This window comes from Coregonus clupeaformis, unplaced genomic scaffold, assembly GCF_020615455.1.
Source record: "Coregonus clupeaformis isolate EN_2021a unplaced genomic scaffold, ASM2061545v1 scaf4016, whole genome shotgun sequence".
Lineage (NCBI taxonomy): Eukaryota > Metazoa > Chordata > Actinopteri > Salmoniformes > Salmonidae > Coregonus > Coregonus clupeaformis.
In genome coordinates, this window is record NW_025537470.1 from 9171 (window position 1) to 33131 (window position 23961).

Genomic DNA, 23961 nt, shown 5'->3' on the forward strand with positions numbered 1-23961 from the left:
CACCACTACTCCTACATACACCACAACAGGAGTATCAACTACTCCTGCAGTGGTGAAGAAAATGTGTGTGGTCAGACTGGATCCAACCTTGGTCAGCCAACCTCTGGATCTGAAGGTGGAGATGATGAATCCATTAAGAACATCATTGCTGCTGGTTATCACATTTGCTCAGTTCCAGAGGCAGTTGAATGTAGAGCAAAACAATACCCTGGACTTCAGATCTCTCAGCCTGGCCAAGACGTGACTTGCAATCCATCCGTTGGACTGATTTGTAACAACAATAAGCAAGGTCTTCAGCAAAAGTGCTTTGATTACTGGATTCGGTGAAATGTTGTCAATGTGGACCCACAACATCCATCCCAACCACAACAACAACATCAACAGTTCCTCCAACCACAACTCCTACCCCACTACTAAAACCTTAACATCAACAGTTCCATCTACAACAAGAAGTCGGCCTCCCCACCTCTACTACAACTCCAACCACTACTCCTCATACACCACAACAGGAGTATCAACTACTCCCTGCAGTGGTGAAGAAACATGTGTGTGGTCAGACTGGATCAACCTTGGTCAGCCAACCTCTGGATCTGAAGGTGGAGATAATGAATCCATTAAGAACATCATTGCTGCTGGTTATCACATTTGCTCAGTTCCAGAGGCAGTTGAATGTAGAGCAAAACAATACCCTGGACTTCAGATCTCTCAGCTTGGCCAAGATGTGACTTGCAATCCATCCGTTGGACTGATTTGTAACAACAATAAGCAAGGTCTTTCGAGCAAAAGTGCTTTGATTACGAGATTGGTGAAATGTTGTCAATGTGAACCCACAACACATCCCAACCACAACAACAACATCAACAGTTCCTCCAACCACAACTCCTACACCCCACTACTAAAACCTTAACATCGACAGTTCCATCTACAACAACAAGTCGGCCTCACCTCTACTTCACAACTCCAACCACTTCCTACATACACCACAACAGGAGTATCAACTACTCCCTGCAGTGGTGAAGAAACATGTGTGTGGTCAGACTGGATCAACCTTGGTCAGCCAACCTCTGGATCTGAAGGTGGAGATAATGAATCCATTAAGAACATCATTGCTGCTGGTTATCACATTTGCTCAGTTCCAGAGGCAGTTGAATGTAGAGCAAAACAATACCCTGGACTTCAGATCTCTCAGCTTGGCCAAGACGTGACTTGCAATCCATCCGTTGGACTGATTTGTAACAACAATAAGCAAGGTCTTCAGCAAAAGTGCTTTGATTACGAGATTCGAGTGAAATGTTGTCAATGTGGACCCACAACATCCATCCCAACCACAACAACAACATCAACAGTTCCTCCAACCACAACTCCACACACACTACTAAAACCTTAACATCGATAGTTCCATCTACAACAACAAGTCGGCCTCCCCCACCTCTACTACAACTCCAACCACTACTCCTACATACACCACAACAGGAGTATCAACTACTCCCCGCAGTGGTGAAGAAACATGTGTGGGTCAGACTGGATCAACCTTGGTCAGCCAACCTCTGGGATCTGAAGGTGAGATAATGAATCCATTAAGAACATCATTGCTGCTGGTTATCACATTTGCTCAGTTCCAGAGGGGCAGTTGAATGTAGAGCAAAACAATACCCTGGACTTCAGATCTCTCAGCTTGGCCAAGACGTGACTTGCAATCCATCCATTGGACTGATTTGTAACAACAATAAGCAAGGTCTTCAGCAAAAGTGCTTTGATTACGAGATTCGAGTGAAATGTTGTCAATGTGGACCCACAACATCATCCATCCCAACCACAACAACAACATCAACAGTTCCTCCTAACACAACTCCACACCACCACTAAAACCTTAACATCGACAGTTCCATCTACAACAACAAGTCGGCCTCCCCACCTCTACTACAACTCCAACCACTACTCCCTACATACACCACAACAGGAGTATCAACTACTCCCTGCAGTGGTGAAGAAACATGTGTGTGGTCAGACTGGATCAACCTTGGTCAGCCAACCCTCTGGATCTGAAGGTGGAGATGATGAATCCATTAAGAACATCATTGCTGCTGGTTATCACATTTGCTCAGTTCCAGAGGCAGTTGAATGTAGAGCAAAACACCCTGGACTTCAGATCTCTCTCAGCTTGGCCAAGACGTGACTTGCAATCCATCCGTTGGACCCTGATTTGCAACAACAATAAGCAAGGTCTTCGAGAAAAGTGCTTTGATTACGAGATTCGAGTGAAATGTTGTCAATGTGAACCCACAACACACATCCCAACCACAAACAACATCAACAGTTCCTCCAACCACAACTCCTACACCCACTACTAAAACCTTAACATCGACAGTTCCATCTACAACAACAAGTCGGCCTCTCACCTCTACTACAACTCCAACCACTACTCTACATACCACCACAACAGGAGTGTCAACTACTCCCCTGCAGTGGTGAAGAAAACATGTGTGTGGTCAGACTGGATCAACCTTGAGTCAGCCAACTTCTGGATCTGAAGGTGGAGATAATGAATCCATTAAGAACATCATTGCTGCTGGTTATCACATTTGCTCAGTTCCAGAGGCAGTTGAATGTAGAGCAAAACAATACCCCTGGACTTCGATCTCTCAGCTTGGCCAGACGTGACTTGCAATCCATCCGTTGGACTGATTTGTAAAACAATAAGCAAGGTCTTCGGCAAAAGTGCTTTGATTACGAGATTGAGTGAAATGTTGTCAATGTGGACCCACAACATCCATCCCAACCACAACAACAACATCAACAGTTCCTCCAACCACAACTCCTACCCACTACTAAAAACCTTAACATCGACAGTTCCATCTACCAACAAGTCGGCCTCCCACCTCTACTACAACTCCAACCACTACTCCTACATACACCACAACAGGAGTATCAACTACTCCCCTGCAGTGGTGAAAGAAACATGTGTGTGGTCAGACTGGATCAACCTTGGTCAGCCAACCTCTGGATCTGAAGGTGGAGATGATGAATCCATTAAGAACATCATTGCTGCTGGTTATCACATTTGCTCAGTTCCAGAGGCAGTTGAATGAGGCAAAACAATACCCTGGACTTCAGATCTCTCAGCTTGGCCAAGACGTGACTTGCAATCCATCCCGTTGGACTGATTTGTAACAACAATAAGCAAGGTCTTCAGCAAAGTGCTTTGATTACGAGATTCGAGTGAAATGTTGTCAATGTGAACCCACAACACACATCCCAACCACAACAACAACATCAACAGTTCCTCCAACCACAACTCCTACACCCACTACTAAAACCTTAACATCGACAGTTCCATCTACAACAACAAGTCGGCCTCTCACCTCTACTACAACTCCAACCACTACTCCTACATACACCACAACAGGAGTATCAACTACTCCCTGCAGTGGTGAAGAAACATGTGTGTGGTCAGACTGGATCAACCTTGGTCAGCCAACCTCTGGATCTGAAGGTGGAGATAATGAATCCATTAAGAACATCATTGCTGCTGGTTATCACATTTGCTCAGTTCCAGAGGCAGTTGAATGTAGAGCAAAACAATACCCTGGACTTCAGATCTCTCAGCTTGGCCAAGACGTGACTTGCAATCCATCCATTGGACTGATTTGTAACAACAATAAGCAAGGTCTTCAGCAAAAGTGCTTTGATTACGGTGATTCGAAAGTGAAATGTTGTCAATGTGAACCCACAACACACATCCCAACCACAACAACAACATCAACAGTTCCTCCAACCACAACTCCTACCCACTACTAAAACCTTAACATCGACAGTTCCATCTACAACAACAAGTCGGCCTCTCACCTCTACTACAACTCCAACCACTGCTCTACATACACCACAACAGGAGTATCAACTACTCTCCCTGCAGTGGTGAAGAAACATGTGTGTGGTCAGACTGGATCAACCTTGGTCAGCCAACTTCTGGATCTGAAGGTGGAGATAATGAATCCATTAAGAACATCATTGCTGCTGGTTATCACATTTGCTCAGTTCCAGAGGCAGTTGAATGTAGAGCAAAACAATACCCTGGACTTCAGATCTCTCAGCTTGGCCAAGACGTGACTTGCAATCCATCCGTTGGACTGATTTGCTAACAACAATAAGCAAGGTCTTCAGCAAAAAGTGCTTTGATTACGAGATTCGAGTGAAATGTTGTCAATGTGGACCCACAACATCCATCCCAACCACAACAACAACATCAACAGTTCCTCCAACCACAACTCCTACACCCACTACTAAAACCTTAACATCGACAGTTCCATCTACAACAACAAGTCGGCCTCCCACCTCTACTACAACTCCAACCACTACTCCTACATACACCACAACAGGAGTATCAACTACACCCTGCAGTGGTGAAGAAACATGTGTGTGGTCAGACTGGATCAACCTGGTCAGCCAACCTCTGGATCTGAAGGTGGAGATGATGAATCCATTAAGAACATCATTGCTGCTGGTTATCACATTTGCTCAGTTCCAGAGGCAGTTGAATGTAGAGCAAAACAATACCCTGGACTTCAGATCTCTCAGCTTGGCCAAGACGTGACTTGCAATCCATCCGTTGGATTGATTTGTAACAACAATAAGCAAGGTCTTCAGCAAAAGTGCTTTGATTACGAGATTCGAGTGAAATGTTGTCAATGTGAACCCACAACACACATCCCAACCACAACAACAACATCAACAGTTCCTCCAACCACAACTCCTACACCCACTACTAAAACACCTTAACATCGACAGTTCCATCTACAACAACAAGTCGGCCTCTCACCTCTACTACAACTCCAACCACTACTCCTACATACACCACAACAGGAGTATCAACTACTCCCTGCAGTGGTGAAGAAACATGTGTGTGGTCAGACTGGATCAACCTTGGTCAGCCAACCTCTGGATCTGAAGGTGGAGATAATGAATCCATTAAGAACATCATTGCTGCTGGTTATCACATTTGCTCCAGTTCCAGAGGCAGTTGAATGTAGAGCAAAACAATACCCTGGACTTAAGATCTCTCAGCTTGGCCAAGACGTGACTTGCAATCCATCCGTTGGACTGATTTGTAACAACAATAAGCAAGGTCTTCAGCAAAAGTGCTTTGATTACGAGATTCGAGTGAAATGTTGTCAATGTGGACCCACAACATCCATCCCAACCACAACAACAACATCAACAGTTCCTCCAACCACAACTCCTACACCCACTACTAAAACCTTAACATCGATAGTTCCATCTACAACAACAAGTCGGCCTCCCACCTCTACTACAACTCCAACCACTACTCCTACATACACCACAACAGGAGTATCAGCTACTCCCCTGCAGTGGTGAAGAAACATGTGTGTGGTCAGACTGGATCAACCTTGGTCAGCCAACCTCTGGATCTGAAGGTGGAGATAATGAATCCATTAAGAACATCATTGCTGCTGGTTATCACATTTGCTCAGTTCCAGAGGCAGTTGAATGTAGAGCAAAACAATATCCCTGGACTTCAGATCTCTCAGCTTGGCCAAGACGTGACTTGCAATCCATCCATTGGACTGATTTGTAACAACAATAAGCAAGGTCTTCAGCAAAAGTGCTTTGATTACGAGATTCGAAGTGAAATGTTGTCAATGTGGACCCACAACATCCATCCCAACCACAACAACAACATCAACAGTTCCTCCAACCACAACTCCTACACCCACTACTAAAACCTTAACATCGACAGTTCCATCTACAACAACAAGTCGGCCTCCCACCTCTACTACAACTCCAACCACTACTCCTACATACACCACAACAGGAGTATCAACTACTCCTGCAGTGGTGAAGAAACATTGTGTGGTCAGACTGGATCAACCTCGGTCAGCCAACCTCTGGATCTGAAGGTGGAGATGATGAATCCATTAAGAACATCATTGCTGCTGGTTATCACATTTGCTCAGTTCCAGAGGCAGTTGAATGTAGAGCAAAACAATACCCTGGACTTCAGATCTCTCAGCTTGGCCAAGACGTGACTTGCAATCCATCCGTTGGATTGATTTGCTAACAACAATAAGCAAGGTCTTCAGCAAAAGTGCTTTGATTACGAGATTCGAGTGAAATGTTGTCAATGTGAACCCACAACACACATCCCAACCACAACAACAACATCAACAGTTCCTCCAACCACAACTCCTACACCCTACTAAAACCTTAACATCGACAGTTCCATCTACAACAACAAGTCGGCCTCTCACCTCTACTACAACTCCAACCACTACTCCTACATACACCACAACAGGAGTATCAACTACTCCCCTGCAGTGGTGAAGAAACATGTGTGTGGTCAGACTGGATCAACCTTGGTCAGCCAACCTCTGGATCTGAAGGTGGAGATAATGAATCCATTAAGAACATCATTGCTGCTGGTTATCACATTTGCTCAGTTCCAGAGGCAGTTGAATGTAGAGCAAAACAATACCCTGGACTTAAGATCTCTCAGCTTGGCAGACGTGACTTGCAATCCATCCGTTGGACTGATTTGTAACAACAATAAGCAAGGTCTTCAGCAAAAAGTGCTTTGATTAAGATTCGAGTGAAATGTTGTCAATGTGGACCCACAACATCCATCCCAACCACAACAACAACATCAACAGTTCCTCCAACCACAACTCCTACACCCACTACTAAAACCTTAACATCGATAGTTCCATCTACAACAACAAGTCGGCCTCCCACCTCTACTACAACTCCAACCACTACTCCTACATACACCACAACAGGAGTATCAACTACTCCCTGCAGTGGTGAAGAAACATGTGTGTGGTCAGACTGGATCAACCTTGGTCAGCCAACCTCTGGATCTGAAGGTGGAGATAATGAATCCATTAAGAACATCATTGCTGCTGGTTATCACATTTGCTCAGTTCCAGAGGCAGTTGAATGTAGAGCAAAACAATACCCTGGACTTCAGATCTCTCAGCTTGGCCAAGACGTGACTTGCAATCCATCCATTGGACTGATTTGTAACAACAATAAGCAAGGTCTTCAGCAAAAGTGCTTTGATTACGAGATTCGAGTGAAATGTTGTCAATGTGGACCCACAACATCCATCCCAACCACAACAACAACATCAACAGTTCCTCCAACCACAACTCCTACACCCACTACTAAAACCTTAACATCGACAGTTCCATCTACAACAACAAGTCGGCCTCCCACCTCTACTACAACTCCAACCACTACTCCTACATACACCACAACAGGGTATCAACACTCTCCTGCAGTGGTGAAGAAACATGTGTGTGGTCAGACTGGATCAACCTTGGTCAGCCAACCTCTGGATCTGAAGGTGGAGATGATGAATCCATTAAGAACATCATTGCTGCTGGTTATCACATTTGCTCAGTTCCAGAGGCAGTTGAATGTAGAGCAAAACAATACCCTGGACTTCAGATCTCTCAGCTTGGCCAAGACGTGACTTGCAATCCATCCGTTGGACTGATTTGTAACAACAATAAGCAAGGTCTTCAGCAAAAGTGCTTTGATTCGAGATTCGAGTGAAATGTTGTCAATGTGGACCCACAACATCCATCCCAACCACAACAACAACATCAACAGTTCCTCCAACCACAACTCCTACACCCACTACTAAAACCTTAACATCGACAGTTCCATCTACAACAACAAGTCGGCCTCCCACCTCTACTACAACTCCAACCACTACTCCTACATACACCACAACAGGAGTATCAACTACTCCCCTGCAGTGGTGAAGAAACATGTGTGTGGTCAGACTGGATCAACCTTGGTCAGCCAACCTCTGGATCTGAAGGTGGAGATAATGAATCCATTAAGAACATCATTGCTGCTGGTTATCACATTTGCTCAGCTCCAGAGGCAGTTGAGTGCAGAGCTAAACAGTACCCTGGACTTCAGATCTCTCAGCTTGGGCCAAGATCTGACTTGCAATCCATCCGTTGGACTGATTTGTAACAACAATAAGCAAGGTCTCCAGCAAAAGTGCTTCGATTATGAGATTCGAGTGAAATGTTGTCAATGTGGACCCACAACTCACATCCCAACCACAACAACAACATCAACAGTTCCTCCAACCACAACTCCTACACCCATTACTAAAACCTTAACATCGACAGTTCCATCTACAACAACAAGTCGGCCTCCCACCTCTACTACAACTCCAACCACTACTCCTACATACACCACAACAGGAGTATCAACTACTCCCTGCAGTGGTGAAGAAACATGTGTGTGGTCAGACTGGATCAACCTTGTCAGCCAACCTCTGGATCTGAAGGTGGAGATAATGAATCCATTAAGAACATAATTGCTGCTGGTTATCACATTTGCTCAGTTCAGAGGCAGTTGAATGTAGAGCAAAACAATACCCTGGACTTCAGATCTCTCAGCTTGGCCAAGACGTGACTTGCAATCCATCCGTTGGACTGATTTGTAACAACAATAAGCAAGGTCTTCAGCAAAAGTGCTTTGATTACGAGATTAGAGGAAATGTTGTCAATGTGGACCCACAACATCCATCCCAACCACAACAACAACATCAACAGTTCCTCCAACCACAACTCCTACACCCACTACTAAAACCTTAATATCGACAGTTCCATCTACAACAAGTCGGCCTCCCACCTCTACTACAACTCCAACCACTACTCCTACATACACCACAACAGGAGTATCAACTACTCCCTGCAGTGGTGAAGAAACATGTGTGTGGTCAGACTGGATCAACCTTGGTCAGCCAACCTCTGGATCTGAAGGTGGAGATAATGAATCCATTAAGAACATAATTGCTGCTGGTTATCACATTTGCTCAGTTCCAGAGGCAGTTGAATGTCGAGCAAAACAATACCCTGGACTTCAGATCTCTCAGCTTGGCCAAGATGTGACTTGCAATCCATCCGTTGGACTGATTTGTAACAACAATAAGCAAGGTCTTCAGCAAAAGTGCTTTGATTACGAGATTCGAGTGAAATGTTGTCAATGTGAACCCACAACACACATCCCAACCACAACAACAACATCAACAGTTCCTCCAACCACAACTCCTACACCCACTACTAAAACCTTAACATCGACAGTTCCACCTACAACAAAAACAACAACTAAGCATCCCAGCCCCACTACAATCACAACCACCACAACATTGGCTGCCACAACAACAACAACATCAACTCAGCCACCCTTCACTAGTATTATTCCTACAACCTCATTTACTGTAATAACTGTTGGAACAACCAAACCAACGATTCCACACACTGAACCGCATTGTTCTTGCTACTTCAATCAAAGTTATTTCCCCAATGGTACGTTTTTATTTTCTAACTTTCCAAGTTTGAAACCTTTTGTACCATTAGTTCAGCTATTAGTGATGGTCAATTTGCATGTAATTTTACACGTTAAATTGGAAACTTGCTTAATGAATACTCCTCAAAATACTTTCAGGCTCAATTGTTCTACAATGTCTCTGACCATGATGGATGGTGCTACTATGCTTTCTGCAACAAGACTTGTGAAGTAGAAACACATTCTACCAGATGTAATACATCAACTACTCCAGTTCCTCCTACTACACCAACCACTACACACCTTTCAACAACAACAGAAAGACCAACCACCACCCCAAAACAACCACCTAACTGTGACCATGACCATCCTCCAAGACTGGTATTTACTCTGCTATAGATAATAACTTTTGTGGAATCATTCCATAGGAATTATTATTTACAAAATGATGATTTTATTACAAAAATAATTGTTTTATTTCATAGATATTTCCTGTAAGCCTAATATTTTTCTGTGTTTGTAGAACGGTGAAAGCTGGATCCATAACCAGTGCACCAATGGAACATGCGCCAACGGGAAAGTTATTTATGAGCATGTACAATGTGAGACTCCGAAGCCTATAGCATGTGAAAATAACTATCCTCCAATCCAAGTGTATGACCGAATCTGGATGCTGTTTCCACTATGAGTGTCAATGTAAGTTCACAAAATCCACTTTAGCTATTGATTTTAGTTCAAAATCTGAAAAATTATACTTACTATTGACTGGTTTCGAGTTATCTAATAGTTACCAGCAGTAAATGTATATGAATGTCTAACAAGGGAAACATATCATCACAGCACTATTAATTCAGCATAAAACATTCCACATCCGTGTGCTTTTAAATGATAATTGTTCTCTTCTTACAAAGGTATCTGCTATGGTTGGGGAGACCCTCACTATGTCACCTTTGATGGAACATACTATGGCTTCCAAGGAAATTGTTCTTACGTCTTGGTCAAAGAAATCCTGCCAAAGTACAACTTCAGTGTTGTAATCGACAATTACTATTGTGATGCCCCAGATGGGCTTTCCTGTCCTCAGTCTCTGACAATTTATTATCAATCTTACGAGATATTCATGACCAAGAAGGACGTTGATGGAGTTTTCACAAGTCTGGTAATTAAAATATCTCAAATAATGAATGTTCAAGACATTTTCATTCATTTTTCATTTAAGAGGAATTAGCTTTTTTGATTAGCTTAGATATAAATTAGCTTTAATTTAAGATGGATATAGTTCCTCTATGTATTAGATAAAGGAGACAGTTCTAGAATAGTATTGGGTATACAAATATTGAATTATTGTAACCATTTTTGTCTTAGATTGATGTAAACCAGCAACGCATCATCCCAGCATATGAGACCAAGGACTTCCGCATCACAGACAACGGAATTGACACCCTTTTAGTCATACCAGCAATTAATGCCAAGGTGTCTTTCACTGGTCTTATGTTTAGCATATACCTGCCCTGGGACAAGTTCAGTGGCAACACTGAGGGACAGTGTGGTGAGTACAGGTGTTTTACGGGTCACTCTGTTACCATGATTACCCCATGATGTCTCATTGTCTAACAATGGTATTCAATATTATTCAGGGACATGTGACAACAACCGGACAGATGACTGTCGCTTGCCAAATGGGACTATCGATTCATCTTGTCCTGACATGGCACACCAATGGCATGTTGCTGACCACAATAACAGTCATTGCACGCCACCACCACCAGAGCCGACACCACCACAACCAACGTGCAGCGATCCACCTATTTGTCATCTCATTCAAAGCGAGTAAGTAGCAATTCGTATTTACAAGAAACCTATCTTCTCTGTAGGATCGATAACCTTTCAATCAGAATCATCTCAGTAGCAGCAACTTGACATACTAAAACACGGCAATCATTTGAAAAAGCCTGAAGACAGTACGAAGTGAATTATCATGTTTAAGTATCTACTCTAACTGAAGCGTGGCATCTTTTTAAGGGTCTTTGAGAGTTGCCATAAGGTAATCCCCCTACGAGCCATTCCTTGTGGCATGCATCTTTGATGTGTGTCATATGAGTGATGTCAAAATTGGCTGCACCAGCATGCAGACCTATGCTGATGCATGTGCACAAGAAGGAGTCTGTATTGAGTGGAGAAATTATACAAATGGACAATGTGGTAAGTAGATCACTCCTCAAGACCAAAAAACTCAGACAGCCTCTCTATGATTTAGCTTATTAGTTATTAACCTTTTTCTCTCACCCTCTACAGACTTCACATGCGAGAAACCCAAGGTTTATAATGCCTGCGGTCCACAAGTTGAACCAACCTGTAATGCCTGGTATGTATAATGCTGTTGTTGTTCAGTGGATGGGCATAATGATGGGGAAAAGTCTCTCAGGTATTGACACTTTTTAAATATCTCTGCAGGTACAATTTCAAATTCATCCAGACTCAAAATGAGTTCAGTGTCATGGGAGATATACAATTGGAGGGATGTTATTGCCCCAATGGTACCATTCTGATGAGTTCCACTTCAAACTACTGTATCCCCAGCTGTGGTAAGGATGGTTCAATAACAGCATTGTATGATGACGGTGTGGTGACTTACAGTATGGTGCTGTGATAGTAGCTACATCCTGATGACCTTCACTTTGGGAAGCACAAAGTGTTAATTGTTCATTGCTACTGTAATTGTCTTTTGAAAGCTGGTTCAGCTTTTTGTAAAAAAACAACAACAACAAAAAACGGTTTAACCACAGCATTTTTCACAGATACTTCAATGGTGTTGGTTTTGGTTTATATTGATTTATATTGATGTTATCAAGTGCTTCCGGTACATACAGTACATTATCAAAACTAAGTAGTGGAATGTACTGTATTTCAATTACAATGTATTATTTTCTCTTTGGTTCATCAGATATTTGCCGTTGCCAAATGGAGAATGGAAAGAGGTAAAATTGTAGTTGAATTTCTCTCACAGGTTTTAGCAGAGAACAGAAACAATTTGTTTCTGATATACACATTAACATCATGTGGGTAGTTCACCTTTGACAATCATGTATAATAATGTATGCAATAGTAATAATAATAATAATAATAACAATAATAATAATTTCTTACATTTCTATAGTGCTTTTCTTAGAACCTCAAAGCGCTTCAGTAATGCATGATTCCACACACAGAATGATTGAACTTTGTGCTGGTCGTGTCAATGCAAACCTTGATGAGCTTAAATTGTTCCTCATTGCAGGCAAATGAGACCTGGGTGAGCAACTGCCAGGATTGTGTTTGTGACCCGTACAGTCTGGAAATCCAATGCCAGCCTGTGGCATGCCAACATCAGCCTCCTCTCACCTGTGATCAGGAGGGCCAAGTTAAGGTCGTAGAAACTGTTGACTGTTGTCAAAAGGACAAATGTGGTGAGTGACGTGTTAGGATAATGTGCTCTATATGTGGGCTTTCTAACATCTCCGTTTAAACATTAACATTTTTGGTGACTACCTAATATATCCAACCAATGTGGCCATTTTAATCGTTTTTAATAGTTGTTTCTTTCTAACAGAGTGTGATGTCAAACGATGCTCTACTTCCAAGATAACTTGTCCAGTCGGATTCGAGATAGAGGCAACTATGGGAGTCTGTTGCCCAACTTATCAATGCTGTGAGTATGCGTCTGCATGTGCTTGAGTGTGCATACCATAGATATCCCAACATGTTAGTTGCTGTATTGAGTGGTTATCCATGTTCTTTGCCCCACAGTGCCAATGGATGTCTGTGTATTTAACAACACTGAATATCAGGTGAGAATGCATTCTATGCAATGTTCATTTTGGCCAGTCCCACCACTTCTACACTATCAACAATTTTGAATGTAACTTATTAAAAGAGGACAATGTTATTTTACTTGCATACATTAATAACAAATGAAGTTAAACTAAACAAATTAAAACCCTCCATAAAGCAATTAGAGGCCTCTATTAGGGTGCCAAAAATATTTTTGGGTCAATCCTTTTATGAGATTAGACAAACATTAGATTAGATAGAACACAAAAAGTGTCTCAATTCATACATTTTCCATTGAAATGTTGCATTTTCTCATTCCAGCCTGGTACCAATGTTCCCGAGGACAAGTGTAAGAATTGTGTGTGTGGTGACAGGGTGGATGCCCAAACCCATCTACATATCATTGAGTGTCAACCTACTGAATGTGACACTCACTGCCAGCAGGTAAGTGATCTCCATTGACACATCTACACCCTTTGGCCTCATATGTAATTCAACCAACTTAGTGTAATATTTGCGAGTTCTTATCCATGTCAAAATATTATAATAACCCTGATTCATCTGTGTCCACTATTGGGCTACTACTGAATAAGTGTAATTACTAGTGAATTACCTGGATCACACATTGGTATGAGAGAGATCATGTGCACATCATAAAGGTTTTCTCCTCTCTGGGCTGACTTCTTCCTTACAGGGCTATGATCATCAAGCCGTTCCTGGGCAGTGTTGTGGGAAGTGTGTACAGACAAGCTGTGTGGTTATGCTGCCAGATAACACCACACACACTATTCAGGTAAAATAGCATCAGGCAGCATTACTATTTACAATTCGTTAAACATATCAGTCCTATTTCACTTTATTATTTAAAAACACCAACATGTAATTGTACTGTAGCACTAAAGTTTTATGCAAAATAACTATCTTACCAATGATACAGTATATCTTAAATCTTTTGAAGAATCTCCTGTTGATATCTTTCACATTCTCACCTCTACAGCCTGGTTCCGTCTGGATACCATCTGGAGACAAGTGTCTAAAGTTTGAGTGCGTAAAGATTATGGACCAACTCATCACAATGGAGGCTAAGACTGTGTGCCCTGACTTCTACCCAGAAGACTGCATACCCGTGAGTTACAATAACCATCTGTCAAATTATCTGTAGGCCGGGAAGCTGGCCCATTTAAAAACAACTGGACAATGTGCAAAATCATACTCGTGAAATTCAGTTTAAACATGCCCAGTCGCTCAGACCAAGTCCTGTTGCTTAATATGGTAAACCTACTGTGTATTTATGTGAGGTTATAGACACCTGCTGCTTAAAGTGAACCATGCAAGAGCACTGCACTGAAAAACATGTGGAGCCGGTTTGGTAAACGCTACATCAGTGACTTCAAAATGTTCTTGCTTTTTCTTCCATGTTCTTGTTTTTAAGGGAACTGAAGTCATTGCTCCAGATGGTTGCTGCCATGTCTGTGAGTGTCTTTTTAACACCATCCTTTTTGATGGACATTTGTAAATCATTCTTGCCCTTTATCATGCATTGAAAAAATAATTTTAGCTATTGCCATGGTCCTCAGAATGGTTAACATTAATTTGTTCGAAAATGTCACTTTTGTGTGCAGGTATTCCAATAAATAAGCCATGCAATGTGACAAAGGGCAAAGTGTACCTGGACAGCAATGGCTGCAAGTCTGCAAACGAGGTGGAAGTGACAACATGCGGTGGATCATGTAGCACCTATGCCATGTGAGTATTTTGATAATTCCTGAAATATTTCAAGAACACTAACACATTAATCCTCCCAATAAAGCAGAATTGGGCTGCCTGTCTAAATGCAAACTACAAATTATATTTTCAGTAATATGTTATGTTACAATGGCTGTGTTTGCAAAGGAAGCCCAATTCTGATATTTTGCCCAATTATTGGCAAAAGAGCTCATCTGATTGGTCAAAACATCAGAATTAGGCTGCCTGTGTAAACTCAGTCAATGTTATATAATTACAACTGCTACCATCACTACTTCCACATAATGACATGGCCTCTCGTTTCTGTTTTCAGGTATTCTCTTGAGGCCAACATGATGGAGCGCTCTTGTACCTGCTGTCGGGAAGTATCCACCACCAAGAAGGAAGTGGAGATGATCTGCCCAGACGGGTCAAAGTACAACCACTCCTACATCCACATCAATAAATGTGGCTGCCAGAGGACAGAGTGCGTGACCCCGGAGGAGACCCAGGTCACAAGGTCACGACGCAGGAGAAGATGAATGACTCGCCACTACCATCCCTTTACTGCTTAGATTAGTTCTCTATTCATGTTCAACTTGTTCAGTTTCCTGCAAAGTAGGATAAATAGTTTCTGCTTTTTTGTCTAATTTTGTTTTGTTTTAGCCATTCAAAACACATAAATAAAGTTGGCAATAGGCTATGCATATATACCACGTTCTTGTTTTCATTCCTTTTGAAATTCTGTTGAGAAATATTTGATTGCAGACATCCAGTTCAACAGTGACTTATCCTCTTCCAGACAAACAACCACAATTAAAAGTGTCAAAACACTTATTTAAATTTGAGATGGTGTTAGGTTAGAGAAACTGATCAGTAATCAGACAGTTGCTGGTTTCAGATCCCTGGCACCACTTCCTACTGTTGTCTTTGAATGGCATATTATTATTATTATTATTATTATTATTATTATTTGAGCAACGCACTTAGCTAACCTCTACATAGCTCCAGGGGCAGCACTGTGGCTGACCCTGTGCTCCTCCCTATACAGTACTTAAGACACCATTTCGTATTTGATGGACTAATAATGTAATAAAGTACTTGTCCTAACTCATCTCTCATATTAAATAAAGTATACATGATATAAAATTATAAACATAAAAACCAAGAAGGAGCAGATCACTTAATTTTAACTGTACAAAGTGTACAAAGTATAAAATGTACAAAATGCAAAGGGAAGTACATGGGGCATGTGTGATTATATATAACAAACTGGGTATTGTGCATTATGCACTTAAACAATTTCTTTCAAATGTTTTTGATAGAGTTTGTCAAACTGTGTGAACAGAAATGGGAAGGTTCCCACCTTAGTTGGAGGGAATTATACAACTATTTTGCTATTTGTTTGCTATTATAACCAGTCCTCTGTTACAGATGACTTACCTTACTGATGTTGTAGCCTCACAACAATCAGACAAAATGTGGATCAATATACTAATTCAAATCAAAACTAATATTACAGAAAAGAGCACTCTGCCTGCTTTATAACATAGCACTTTGTTATACTGACTTGTTTACACCTGGCACAACAAGTGTTGGTGTCCAAAGGAACATTTTGCTAACATCTTTTGGTTAGTTGAGGCTTCAATGGCTCTTTAAAATTAGAAATTCTCTCTGTTTCTTGAAACACCTTACCTGAAACAGAATGATGGAAAATTGAAAATTGGGCCATTCAACAGACCACCACAGTCAAGGCATTTGACAAACATAACATCGATTTCAATCAAAGTCAGTTTAGTGTCAATTGCTATGGACAGGACATTACGGATATTTAGAAGATTATGCCTTGAAGTGCCATAGTGTCAGAGTGGATTAAATATACACTACCGGTCCAAAGTTTTAGAACAGCTACTCATTCAAGGGATTTTCTTTTTTCTACTATTTTCTACATTGTAGAATAATAGTGAAGACATCAAAACTACAAAATACAGAAAATAGCCCTATTTGGTAAAAGACCAGATCCATATTATGGCAAGAAAAGCTCAAATAAGCAAAAAGAAACGACAGTCCAGCATTACTTTAACATTTTACATTTACATTTACATTTTAGTCATTTAGCAGACGCTCTTATCCAGAGCGACTTACAGGAGCAATTAGGGTTAAGTGCCTTGCTCAAGGGCACATTTACGTCATTTAGCAGACGCTCTTATCCAGAGCGACTCACCAATTGGTGCGTTCACCCTATAGCCAGTGGGATAACCACTTTACAATTTTTGGGGGGTAGAAGGATTACTTTATCCTATCCCAGGTATTCCTTAAAGAGGTGGGGTTTCAAATGCCTCCGGAAGGTGGTGAGTGACTCCGCTGTCCTGGCGTCGTGAGGGAGCTTGTTCCACCATTGGGGTGCCAGAGCAGCGAACAGTTTTGACTGGGCTGAGCGGGAACTATGCTTCCGCAGAGGAAGGGGAGCCAGCAGGCCAGAGGTGGATGAACGCAATGCCCTCGTTTGGGTGTAGGGACTGATCAGAGCCCAAAGGTACAGAGGTGCCGTTCCCCTCACTGCTCCATAGGCAAGCACCATGGTCTTGTAGCGGATGCGAGCTTCAACTGGAAGCCAGTGGTGAGAGCACGTGGTGCGGAGACAGCTTCTCGCCACGCCACTTGGTAGGAGCGACCGGTCAGGTAGGACGCAATCCAGGAGTGAGCCGCGCCGGAGATGCCCAGCTCGGAGAGGGTGGAGAGGAGGATCTGATGGTTCACAGTATCAAAGGCAGCAGACAGGTCTAGAAGGACAAGAGCAGAGGAGAGAGAGTTAGCTTTAGCAGTGCGGAGAGCCTCTGTGACACATAGAAGAGCAGTCTCAGTTGAATGACCAGTCCTGAAACCTGACTGGTTTGGATCAAGAAGGTCATTCTGAGAGAGATAGCAAGAGAGTTGGCTAAAGAGGCACGCTCAATAGTTTTGGAAAGAAAAGAAAGAAGGGATACTGGTCTGTAGTTGTTGACATCAGTGGGATCGAGTGTTGGTTTCTTGAGAAGGGGAGCAACTCTCGCTCTCTTGAAGACGGAAGGGACATGGCCAGCGGTCAAGGATGAGTTGATCAGCGAGGTGAGGTAGGGGGAGAAGGTCACCGGAGATGGTCTGGAGAAGAGAGGAGGGGATGGGGTCAAGCGGGCAGGTTGTTGGGCGGCCTGCAGTCACAAGTCGCAGGATTTTATCTGGAGAGAGAGGGAGAAAGAAGTCAAAGCATAGGGTAGGGCAGTGTGAGTAGGACCAGCAGTGTCATTAGACTTAACAAACGAGGATCGAATGTCGTCAACCTTCTTTTCAAAGTGGTTGACGAAGTCATCCACAGAGAGAGAGGAGGGGGGCGGGGGGGAGGATTCAGGAGGGAGGAAAATGTGGCAAAGAGCTTCCTAGGGTTAGAGGCAGATGCTTGGAATTTAGAGTGGTAGAAAGTGGCCTTAGCAGCGGAAACAGATGAAGAAAATGTAGAGAGGAGGAGTGAAAAGATGCCAGGTCGGCAGGGAGTTTAGTTTTCTTCCATTTCCGCTCCGCTGCCCGGAGCTCTGTTCTGTGAGCTCGCAATGAGTCATCAAGCCACGGAGCTGGAGGGGAGGACCGAGCCGGCCGGGAGGATAGGGGACACAGCGAGTCAAAGGATGCAGAAAGGGAGGGAGAGGAGGGTTGAGGGAGGCAGAATCAGGAGATTGGAGGGAGAAGGATTGAGCAGAGGGAAGAGATGATAGGATGGAAGAGGAGAGAGTAGTGGGAGAGAGAGAGCGAAGGTTGCGGCGGCGCATTACCATCTGTGTAGGGGCAGAGTGAGTAGTGTGAGAGGAGAGCGAGAGAGAAAAGGAAACAAAGTAGTGGTCGGAGACATGGAGGGGAGTTGCAGTGAGATTAGTAGAAGAGCAGCATCTAGTAAAGATGAGGTCAAGCGTATTGCCTGCCTTGTGAGTGGGGGGGGACGGTGAGAGGGTGAGGTCAAAAGAGGAGAGAAGTGGAAAGAAGGAGGCAGAGAGAAATGAGTCAAATGTGGACATAGGGAGGTTGAAATCCCCCAAAACTGTGAGGGGTGAGCCATCCTCAGGAAAGGAACTTATCAAGGCGTCAAGCTCATTGATGAACTCTCCAAGGGAACCTGGAGGGCGATAGATGACAAGGATATTAAGCTTAAATGGGCTAGTGACTGTGACAGCATGGAATTCAAATGAGGAGATAGACAGATGGGTTAGGGGAAAAATTGAGAATGTCCACTTGGGAGAGATGAGATTCCTGTGCCACCACCCCTCTGACCAGATGCTCTCGGGGTATGCGAGAACACATGGTCAGATGAGGAGAGAGCAGTAGGAGTAGCAGTGTTTTCAGTGGTAATCCATGTTTCCGTCAGCGCCAGGAAGTCGAGGGACTGGAGATTAGCATAGGCTGGGATGAAGTCAGCTTTGTTGGCAGCAGAACGGCAGTTCCAGAGGCTGCCTGAGACCTGGAACTCCAGGTGTGTGGTGCGTGTAGGGACCACCAGGTTAGAGAGGCAGCAGCCACGCGGTGTGGGGCGTTTGTGTAGCCTGTGCGGAGAGGAGAGAACAGGGATAGGCAGAGGCATAGTTGACAGGCTGCAACAGATGGCTACAATAATGCAGAGGAGATCGGGATGAAATGCACTGAACATCAGGAAAAGGAGAGTGCAGGCCTCCCTCACCAAAAAAATAAATAAATATATAACTCACCCAACTTCCACCTCAGAAACTATGATTGTTTCACTGAACCACCCGAATAAAACTCTCCCAACTTCCACTCTAGAAATTAGAATTGTTGTAAGCTACAGCAGACTGTTATCAGTAGCTGTAATTAAGTACAGCAGCTACCAACCACCTAACGTTAATGCCTCGGATGAGGTTAGAAAAACAGCTGAATGGTAGCAGCTAGCTGGCTCAATCACAGGTACTCTCAAGCATGAAATAACATTGGAAACAGCTAACCACAGTTGCTAAAAGTTACCGATAGCTACCCTCTAGCTAGCTAGCTTTGTTGGTCCAGGTAGTGGGCAAGCTAGCCTCGTGCTTCGCCTGGGCTCCGCCGAATAAAATCCTTACCTACAATAATTACCTACAATAATAACCTACAATAATAACCTACAATAACTACCGGAGTAAGCTGCCTATGATACCAGACTACAATACCTACCTACAAACTAAATATATGAAGGTCAATCAATCTGGAACATTTCAATAACTTTTAAAGTTTCTTCAAGTGCAGTTGCAAAAAAATCAAGCTCTATGATGAAACTGGCTCTCATGAGGACCGCCACAGGAATGGAAGACCCAGAGTTACCTCTGCGGCAGAGGATAAATTCATTAGAGTTACCAGCCTCAGAAATTGCAGCCAAATAAATGCTTCACAGAGTTCAAGTAACAGACACATCTCAACATCAACTGTTCAGAGGAGACTGTGTGAATCAGGCCTTTCGGTTGAATTGCTGCAAAGAAACCACTACTAAAGGACACCAATAAGAAGAAGAGACTTGCTTGGGCCAAGAAACACGAGCGATGGACATTAGACCGGTGGAAATTTGTCCTTTGGTCTGGAGTCCAAATTTGAGATTTTTGGTTTCAACCACTGTGTCTTTGTGAGACGCAGAGTAGGTGAACGGATGATCTCCGCATGTGTGGTTCCCACTATGAAGCATGGAGGAGGAGGTGTGATGGTGTGGGGGGTGCTTTGCTGGTGACACTGTCTGTGATTTATTTAGAATTCAAGGCACACTTTACCAACATGGCTACCACAGCATTTTGCAGCGATATGCCATCCCATCTGGTTTGCCTTGGCGTGACCCTGGACAACACTCTGTCGTTCTCCGCTAACATCAAGGCGGTGACCCGATCCTGTAGGTTCATGCTCTACAACATTCGCAGAGATGCGACCCTGCCTTACACAGGAAGCGGCACAGGTCCTAATCCAGGCACTTGTCATCTCCCCGTCTGGATTACTGCAACTCGCTGTTGGCTGGGCTCCCTGCCTGTGCCATTAAACCCCTACAACTCATCCAGAATGCCGCAGCCCGTCTGGTGTTCTACCTTCCCAAGTTCTCTCACGTCACCCCGCTCCTCCGCACACTCCACAGGCTTCCAGTTGAAGCTCGCATCTGCTACAAGACCATGGTGCTTGCCTACGGAGCTGTGAGGGGAACGGCACCTCCGTACCTTCAGGCTCTGATCAGTCCCTACACCCAAACGAGGGCTTTGCGTTCATCCACCTCTGGCCTGCTGGCCCCCTACCTCTGCGGAAGCACAGTTCCCGCTCAGCCCAGTCAAAACTGTTCGCTGCTCTGGCACCCCAATGGTGGAACAAGCTCCCTCACGACGCCAGGACAGCGGAGTCACTCACCACCTTCCGGAGACACTTGAAACCCCACATCTTTAAGGAATAACTGGAATAGGGTAAAGTAATCCTTCTACCCCCCCTTACCCCACTCCAAAGAAAAGAAAAAAATATATATTGTAAAGTGGTTGTCCCACTGGCTATCATAAGGTGAATGCACCAATTTGTAAGTCGCTCTGGATAAGAGCGTCTGCTAAATGACGAAAATGTAAATGTAAATGTAAATGTTTGCGCTCAGTGGGACTATCATTTGTTTTTCAACAGGACAATGACCCAACACACCTTCAGGCTGTGTAAGGGCTATTTGACCAAGAAGGAGAGTGATGTAGTGCTGCATCAGATGACCTGGCCTCCACAATCACCCGACCTCAACCCAATTGAGATGGTTTGGGATGAGTTGGACTGCAGAATGAAGGAAAAGCAGCCAACAAGTAATCAGCATATGTGGGAACTCCTTCAAGACTGTTGGAAAAGCATTCCAGGTGAAAATGGTTGAGAGAATGCCAAGAGTGTGCGAAGCTGTCATCAAGGCAAAGGGTGGCTACTTAGAAAAATCTCAAGTATAAAATATATTTTGATTTGTTTAAAACCTTTTTGGTTACTACATGGTTTCATATGTGTTATTTCATAGTTTTGATGTCTTCACTATTATTCTACAATGTAGAAAATAGTAGAAATAAAGCAAATCCATTGAATGAGTAGGTGTTCTAAAACTTTAGACCGTTAGTGTACATTTAAATGATAATTAGATTAATTATTGTATTGATTCTGAATCAACATTGAAAGACCCACCTAAACAGGAAAACAGCATTCCTGTGAGATTAAAAGTTTTCAGTAGAACAGGTTGGGTCAATTTAAAGGGACCCCATTGCCCAAAGGCCTTAATACTAGGACTGTTTATTAGTTTTACCCAGCTCCAGGCACTGTATACTTGCTGCCTAGTCATCAAAGAAGGAACTCTGAGCTCACAGAAAGTGGGTCATATGTATAACATAATTAGACCAGGAACAGTAAAATACCCATGAAATAATATAATGGTCAAATAAATAAGCGAACATATTTTTTTTATGTAAACATTTATCAAACATGGTGTTGTTGGGGAACTGCTCTTTACTAGCCTATATAGCCGATAAAACAGAAAACATATGTTGCTCAACTGTGTGCTCCACACTGGATAGTTACTCCTGAGTAATTTCTCCCACTCTATTCAAAATAAATATACAGTGGGGGAGAACAAGTATTTGATACACTGCCGATTTTGCAGGTTTTCCTACTTACAAAGCATCTAGAGGTCTGTCATTTTTATCATAGGTACACTTCAACTGTGAGAGACGGAATCTAAAACAAAAATCCAGAAAATCACATTGTATGATTTTTAAGTAATTCATTTGCATTTTATTGCATGACAAAAAGTATTTGATACATCAGAAAAGCAGAACTTAATATTTGGTTACAGAAACCTTTGTTTGCAATTACAGAGATCATACGTTTCCTGTAGGTCTTGACCAGGTTTGCACACACTGCAGTAGGGATTTTGGCCCACTCCTCCATACAGACCTTCTCCAGATCCTTCAGGTATCGGGGCTGTCGCTGGGCAATACGGACTTTCAGCTCCCTCCAAAGATGTTCTATTGGGTTCAGGTCTGGAGACTGGCTAGGCCACTCCAGGACCTTGAGATGCTTCTTACGGAGCCACTCCTTAGTTGCCCTGGCTGTGTGTTTCGGGTCGTTGTCATGCTGGAAGACCCAGCCACGACCAATCTTCAATGCTCTTACTGAGGGAAGAGGTTGTTGGCCAAGATCTCGTGATACATGGCCCCATCCATCCTCCCCTCAATACGGTGCAGTCGTCCTGTCCCCTTTGCAGAAAAGTATCCCCAAAGAATGATGTTTCACCTCCATGCTTCACGGTTGGGATGGTGTTGTTGGGGGTTGTACTCATCCTTCTTCTTCCTCCAAACACGGCGAGTGGAGTTTAGACCAAAAAGCTCTATTTTGTCTCATCAGACCACATGACCTTCTCCCATTCCTCCTCTGGATCTTCCAGATGGTCATTGGCAAAACTTCAGACGGGCCTGGACATGCGCTGGCTTGAGCAGGGGGACCTTGCGTGCGCTGCAGATTTTAATCCATGACGGCGCAGTGTGTTACTAATGGTTTTCTTTGAGACTGTGGTCACAGCTCTCTTCAGGTCATTGACCAGGTCCTGCCGTGTAGTTTGGGCTGAATCGTCACCTTCCTCATGATCATTGATGCCCCAGGAGGTGAGATCTTGCATGGAGCCCCAGACCGAGGTTGATTGACCGTCATCTTGAACTTCTTCCATTTTCTAATAATTGCTCCAACTGTTGTTCCCTTCTCACAGAGCTGCTTGCCTATTGTTCTGTAGCCCATCCCAGCCTTGTGCAGGTCTACAATGTTATCCCTGATGTCCTTACACAGCTCTCTGGTCTTGGCCATTGTGGAGAGGTTGGAGTCTGTTTGATTGAGTGTGTGGACAGGTGTCTTTTATACAGGTAACAAGTTCAAACAGGTGCAGTTAATACAGGTAATGAGTGAGAACAGGAGGGCTTCTTAAAGAAAACTAACAGGTCTGTGGGAGCCGAATTCTTACTGGTTGGTAGGTGATCAAATACTTATGTCATGCAATAAAAAGCAAATTAAATTACTTAAAAATCATACAATGTGATTTTCTGGATTTTTGTGTTAGATTCC

General features: G+C 43.3%; 2 protein-coding genes and 1 long non-coding RNA gene across 3 annotated transcripts; all 3 read left to right on the forward strand.

The window, feature by feature from the left end:
- The first annotated feature begins 9986 nt into the window (after nucleotides 1-9986).
- LOC123490453 (mucin-5AC-like) lies at nucleotides 9987-11164 on the forward strand. The gene is made up of 4 exons (XM_045220486.1): nucleotides 9987-10026; nucleotides 10242-10489; nucleotides 10696-10879; nucleotides 10968-11164. The coding sequence occupies exons 1-4, from the start codon at nucleotides 9987-9989 to the stop codon at nucleotides 11162-11164; spliced, it is 669 nt and encodes a 222-aa protein (XP_045076421.1).
- A 251-nt stretch (nucleotides 11165-11415) lies between these two features.
- Nucleotides 11416-11874, forward strand: LOC123490452. The gene is made up of 3 exons (XR_006660964.1): nucleotides 11416-11532; nucleotides 11626-11695; nucleotides 11785-11874. It is a non-coding gene; the product is annotated as an uncharacterized LOC123490452 (long non-coding RNA).
- Nucleotides 11875-12615: 741 nt separating this feature from the next.
- LOC121565579 (intestinal mucin-like protein) lies at nucleotides 12616-15477 on the forward strand. The gene is made up of 9 exons (XM_045220485.1): nucleotides 12616-12776; nucleotides 12920-13018; nucleotides 13117-13157; nucleotides 13462-13584; nucleotides 13835-13933; nucleotides 14138-14266; nucleotides 14573-14612; nucleotides 14763-14886; nucleotides 15200-15477. Exons 2-9 carry the CDS (start codon nucleotides 12988-12990, stop codon nucleotides 15405-15407), a joined length of 795 nt encoding a protein of 264 aa, XP_045076420.1. The 5' UTR covers nucleotides 12616-12776; nucleotides 12920-12987; the 3' UTR covers nucleotides 15408-15477.
- Nucleotides 15478-23961: the final 8484 nt, after the last annotated feature.

What these genes read in the sequence shown, in the direction of transcription:
- LOC123490453 (XM_045220486.1), top strand. Translation starts at nt 9,987, where the DNA reads ATGACCGAATCTGGATGCTGTTTCCACTATGAGTGTCAAT. An exon ending in TTTCCACTATGAGTGTCAAT is followed by an intron (nt 10,027 to 10,241) that starts GTAAGTTCACAA and finishes CTTCTTACAAAG; the next exon opens with GTATCTGCTATGGTTGGGGA. An exon ending in CAACACTGAGGGACAGTGTG is followed by an intron (nt 10,880 to 10,967) that starts GTGAGTACAGGT and finishes AATATTATTCAG; the next exon opens with GGACATGTGACAACAACCGG.
- LOC121565579 (XM_045220485.1), top strand. Translation starts at nt 12,988, where the DNA reads ATGGGAGTCTGTTGCCCAACTTATCAATGCT. An exon ending in GTGACACTCACTGCCAGCAG is followed by an intron (nt 13,585 to 13,834) that starts GTAAGTGATCTC and finishes TCTTCCTTACAG; the next exon opens with GGCTATGATCATCAAGCCGT. An exon ending in AGATGGTTGCTGCCATGTCT is followed by an intron (nt 14,613 to 14,762) that starts GTGAGTGTCTTT and finishes TTTTGTGTGCAG; the next exon opens with GTATTCCAATAAATAAGCCA.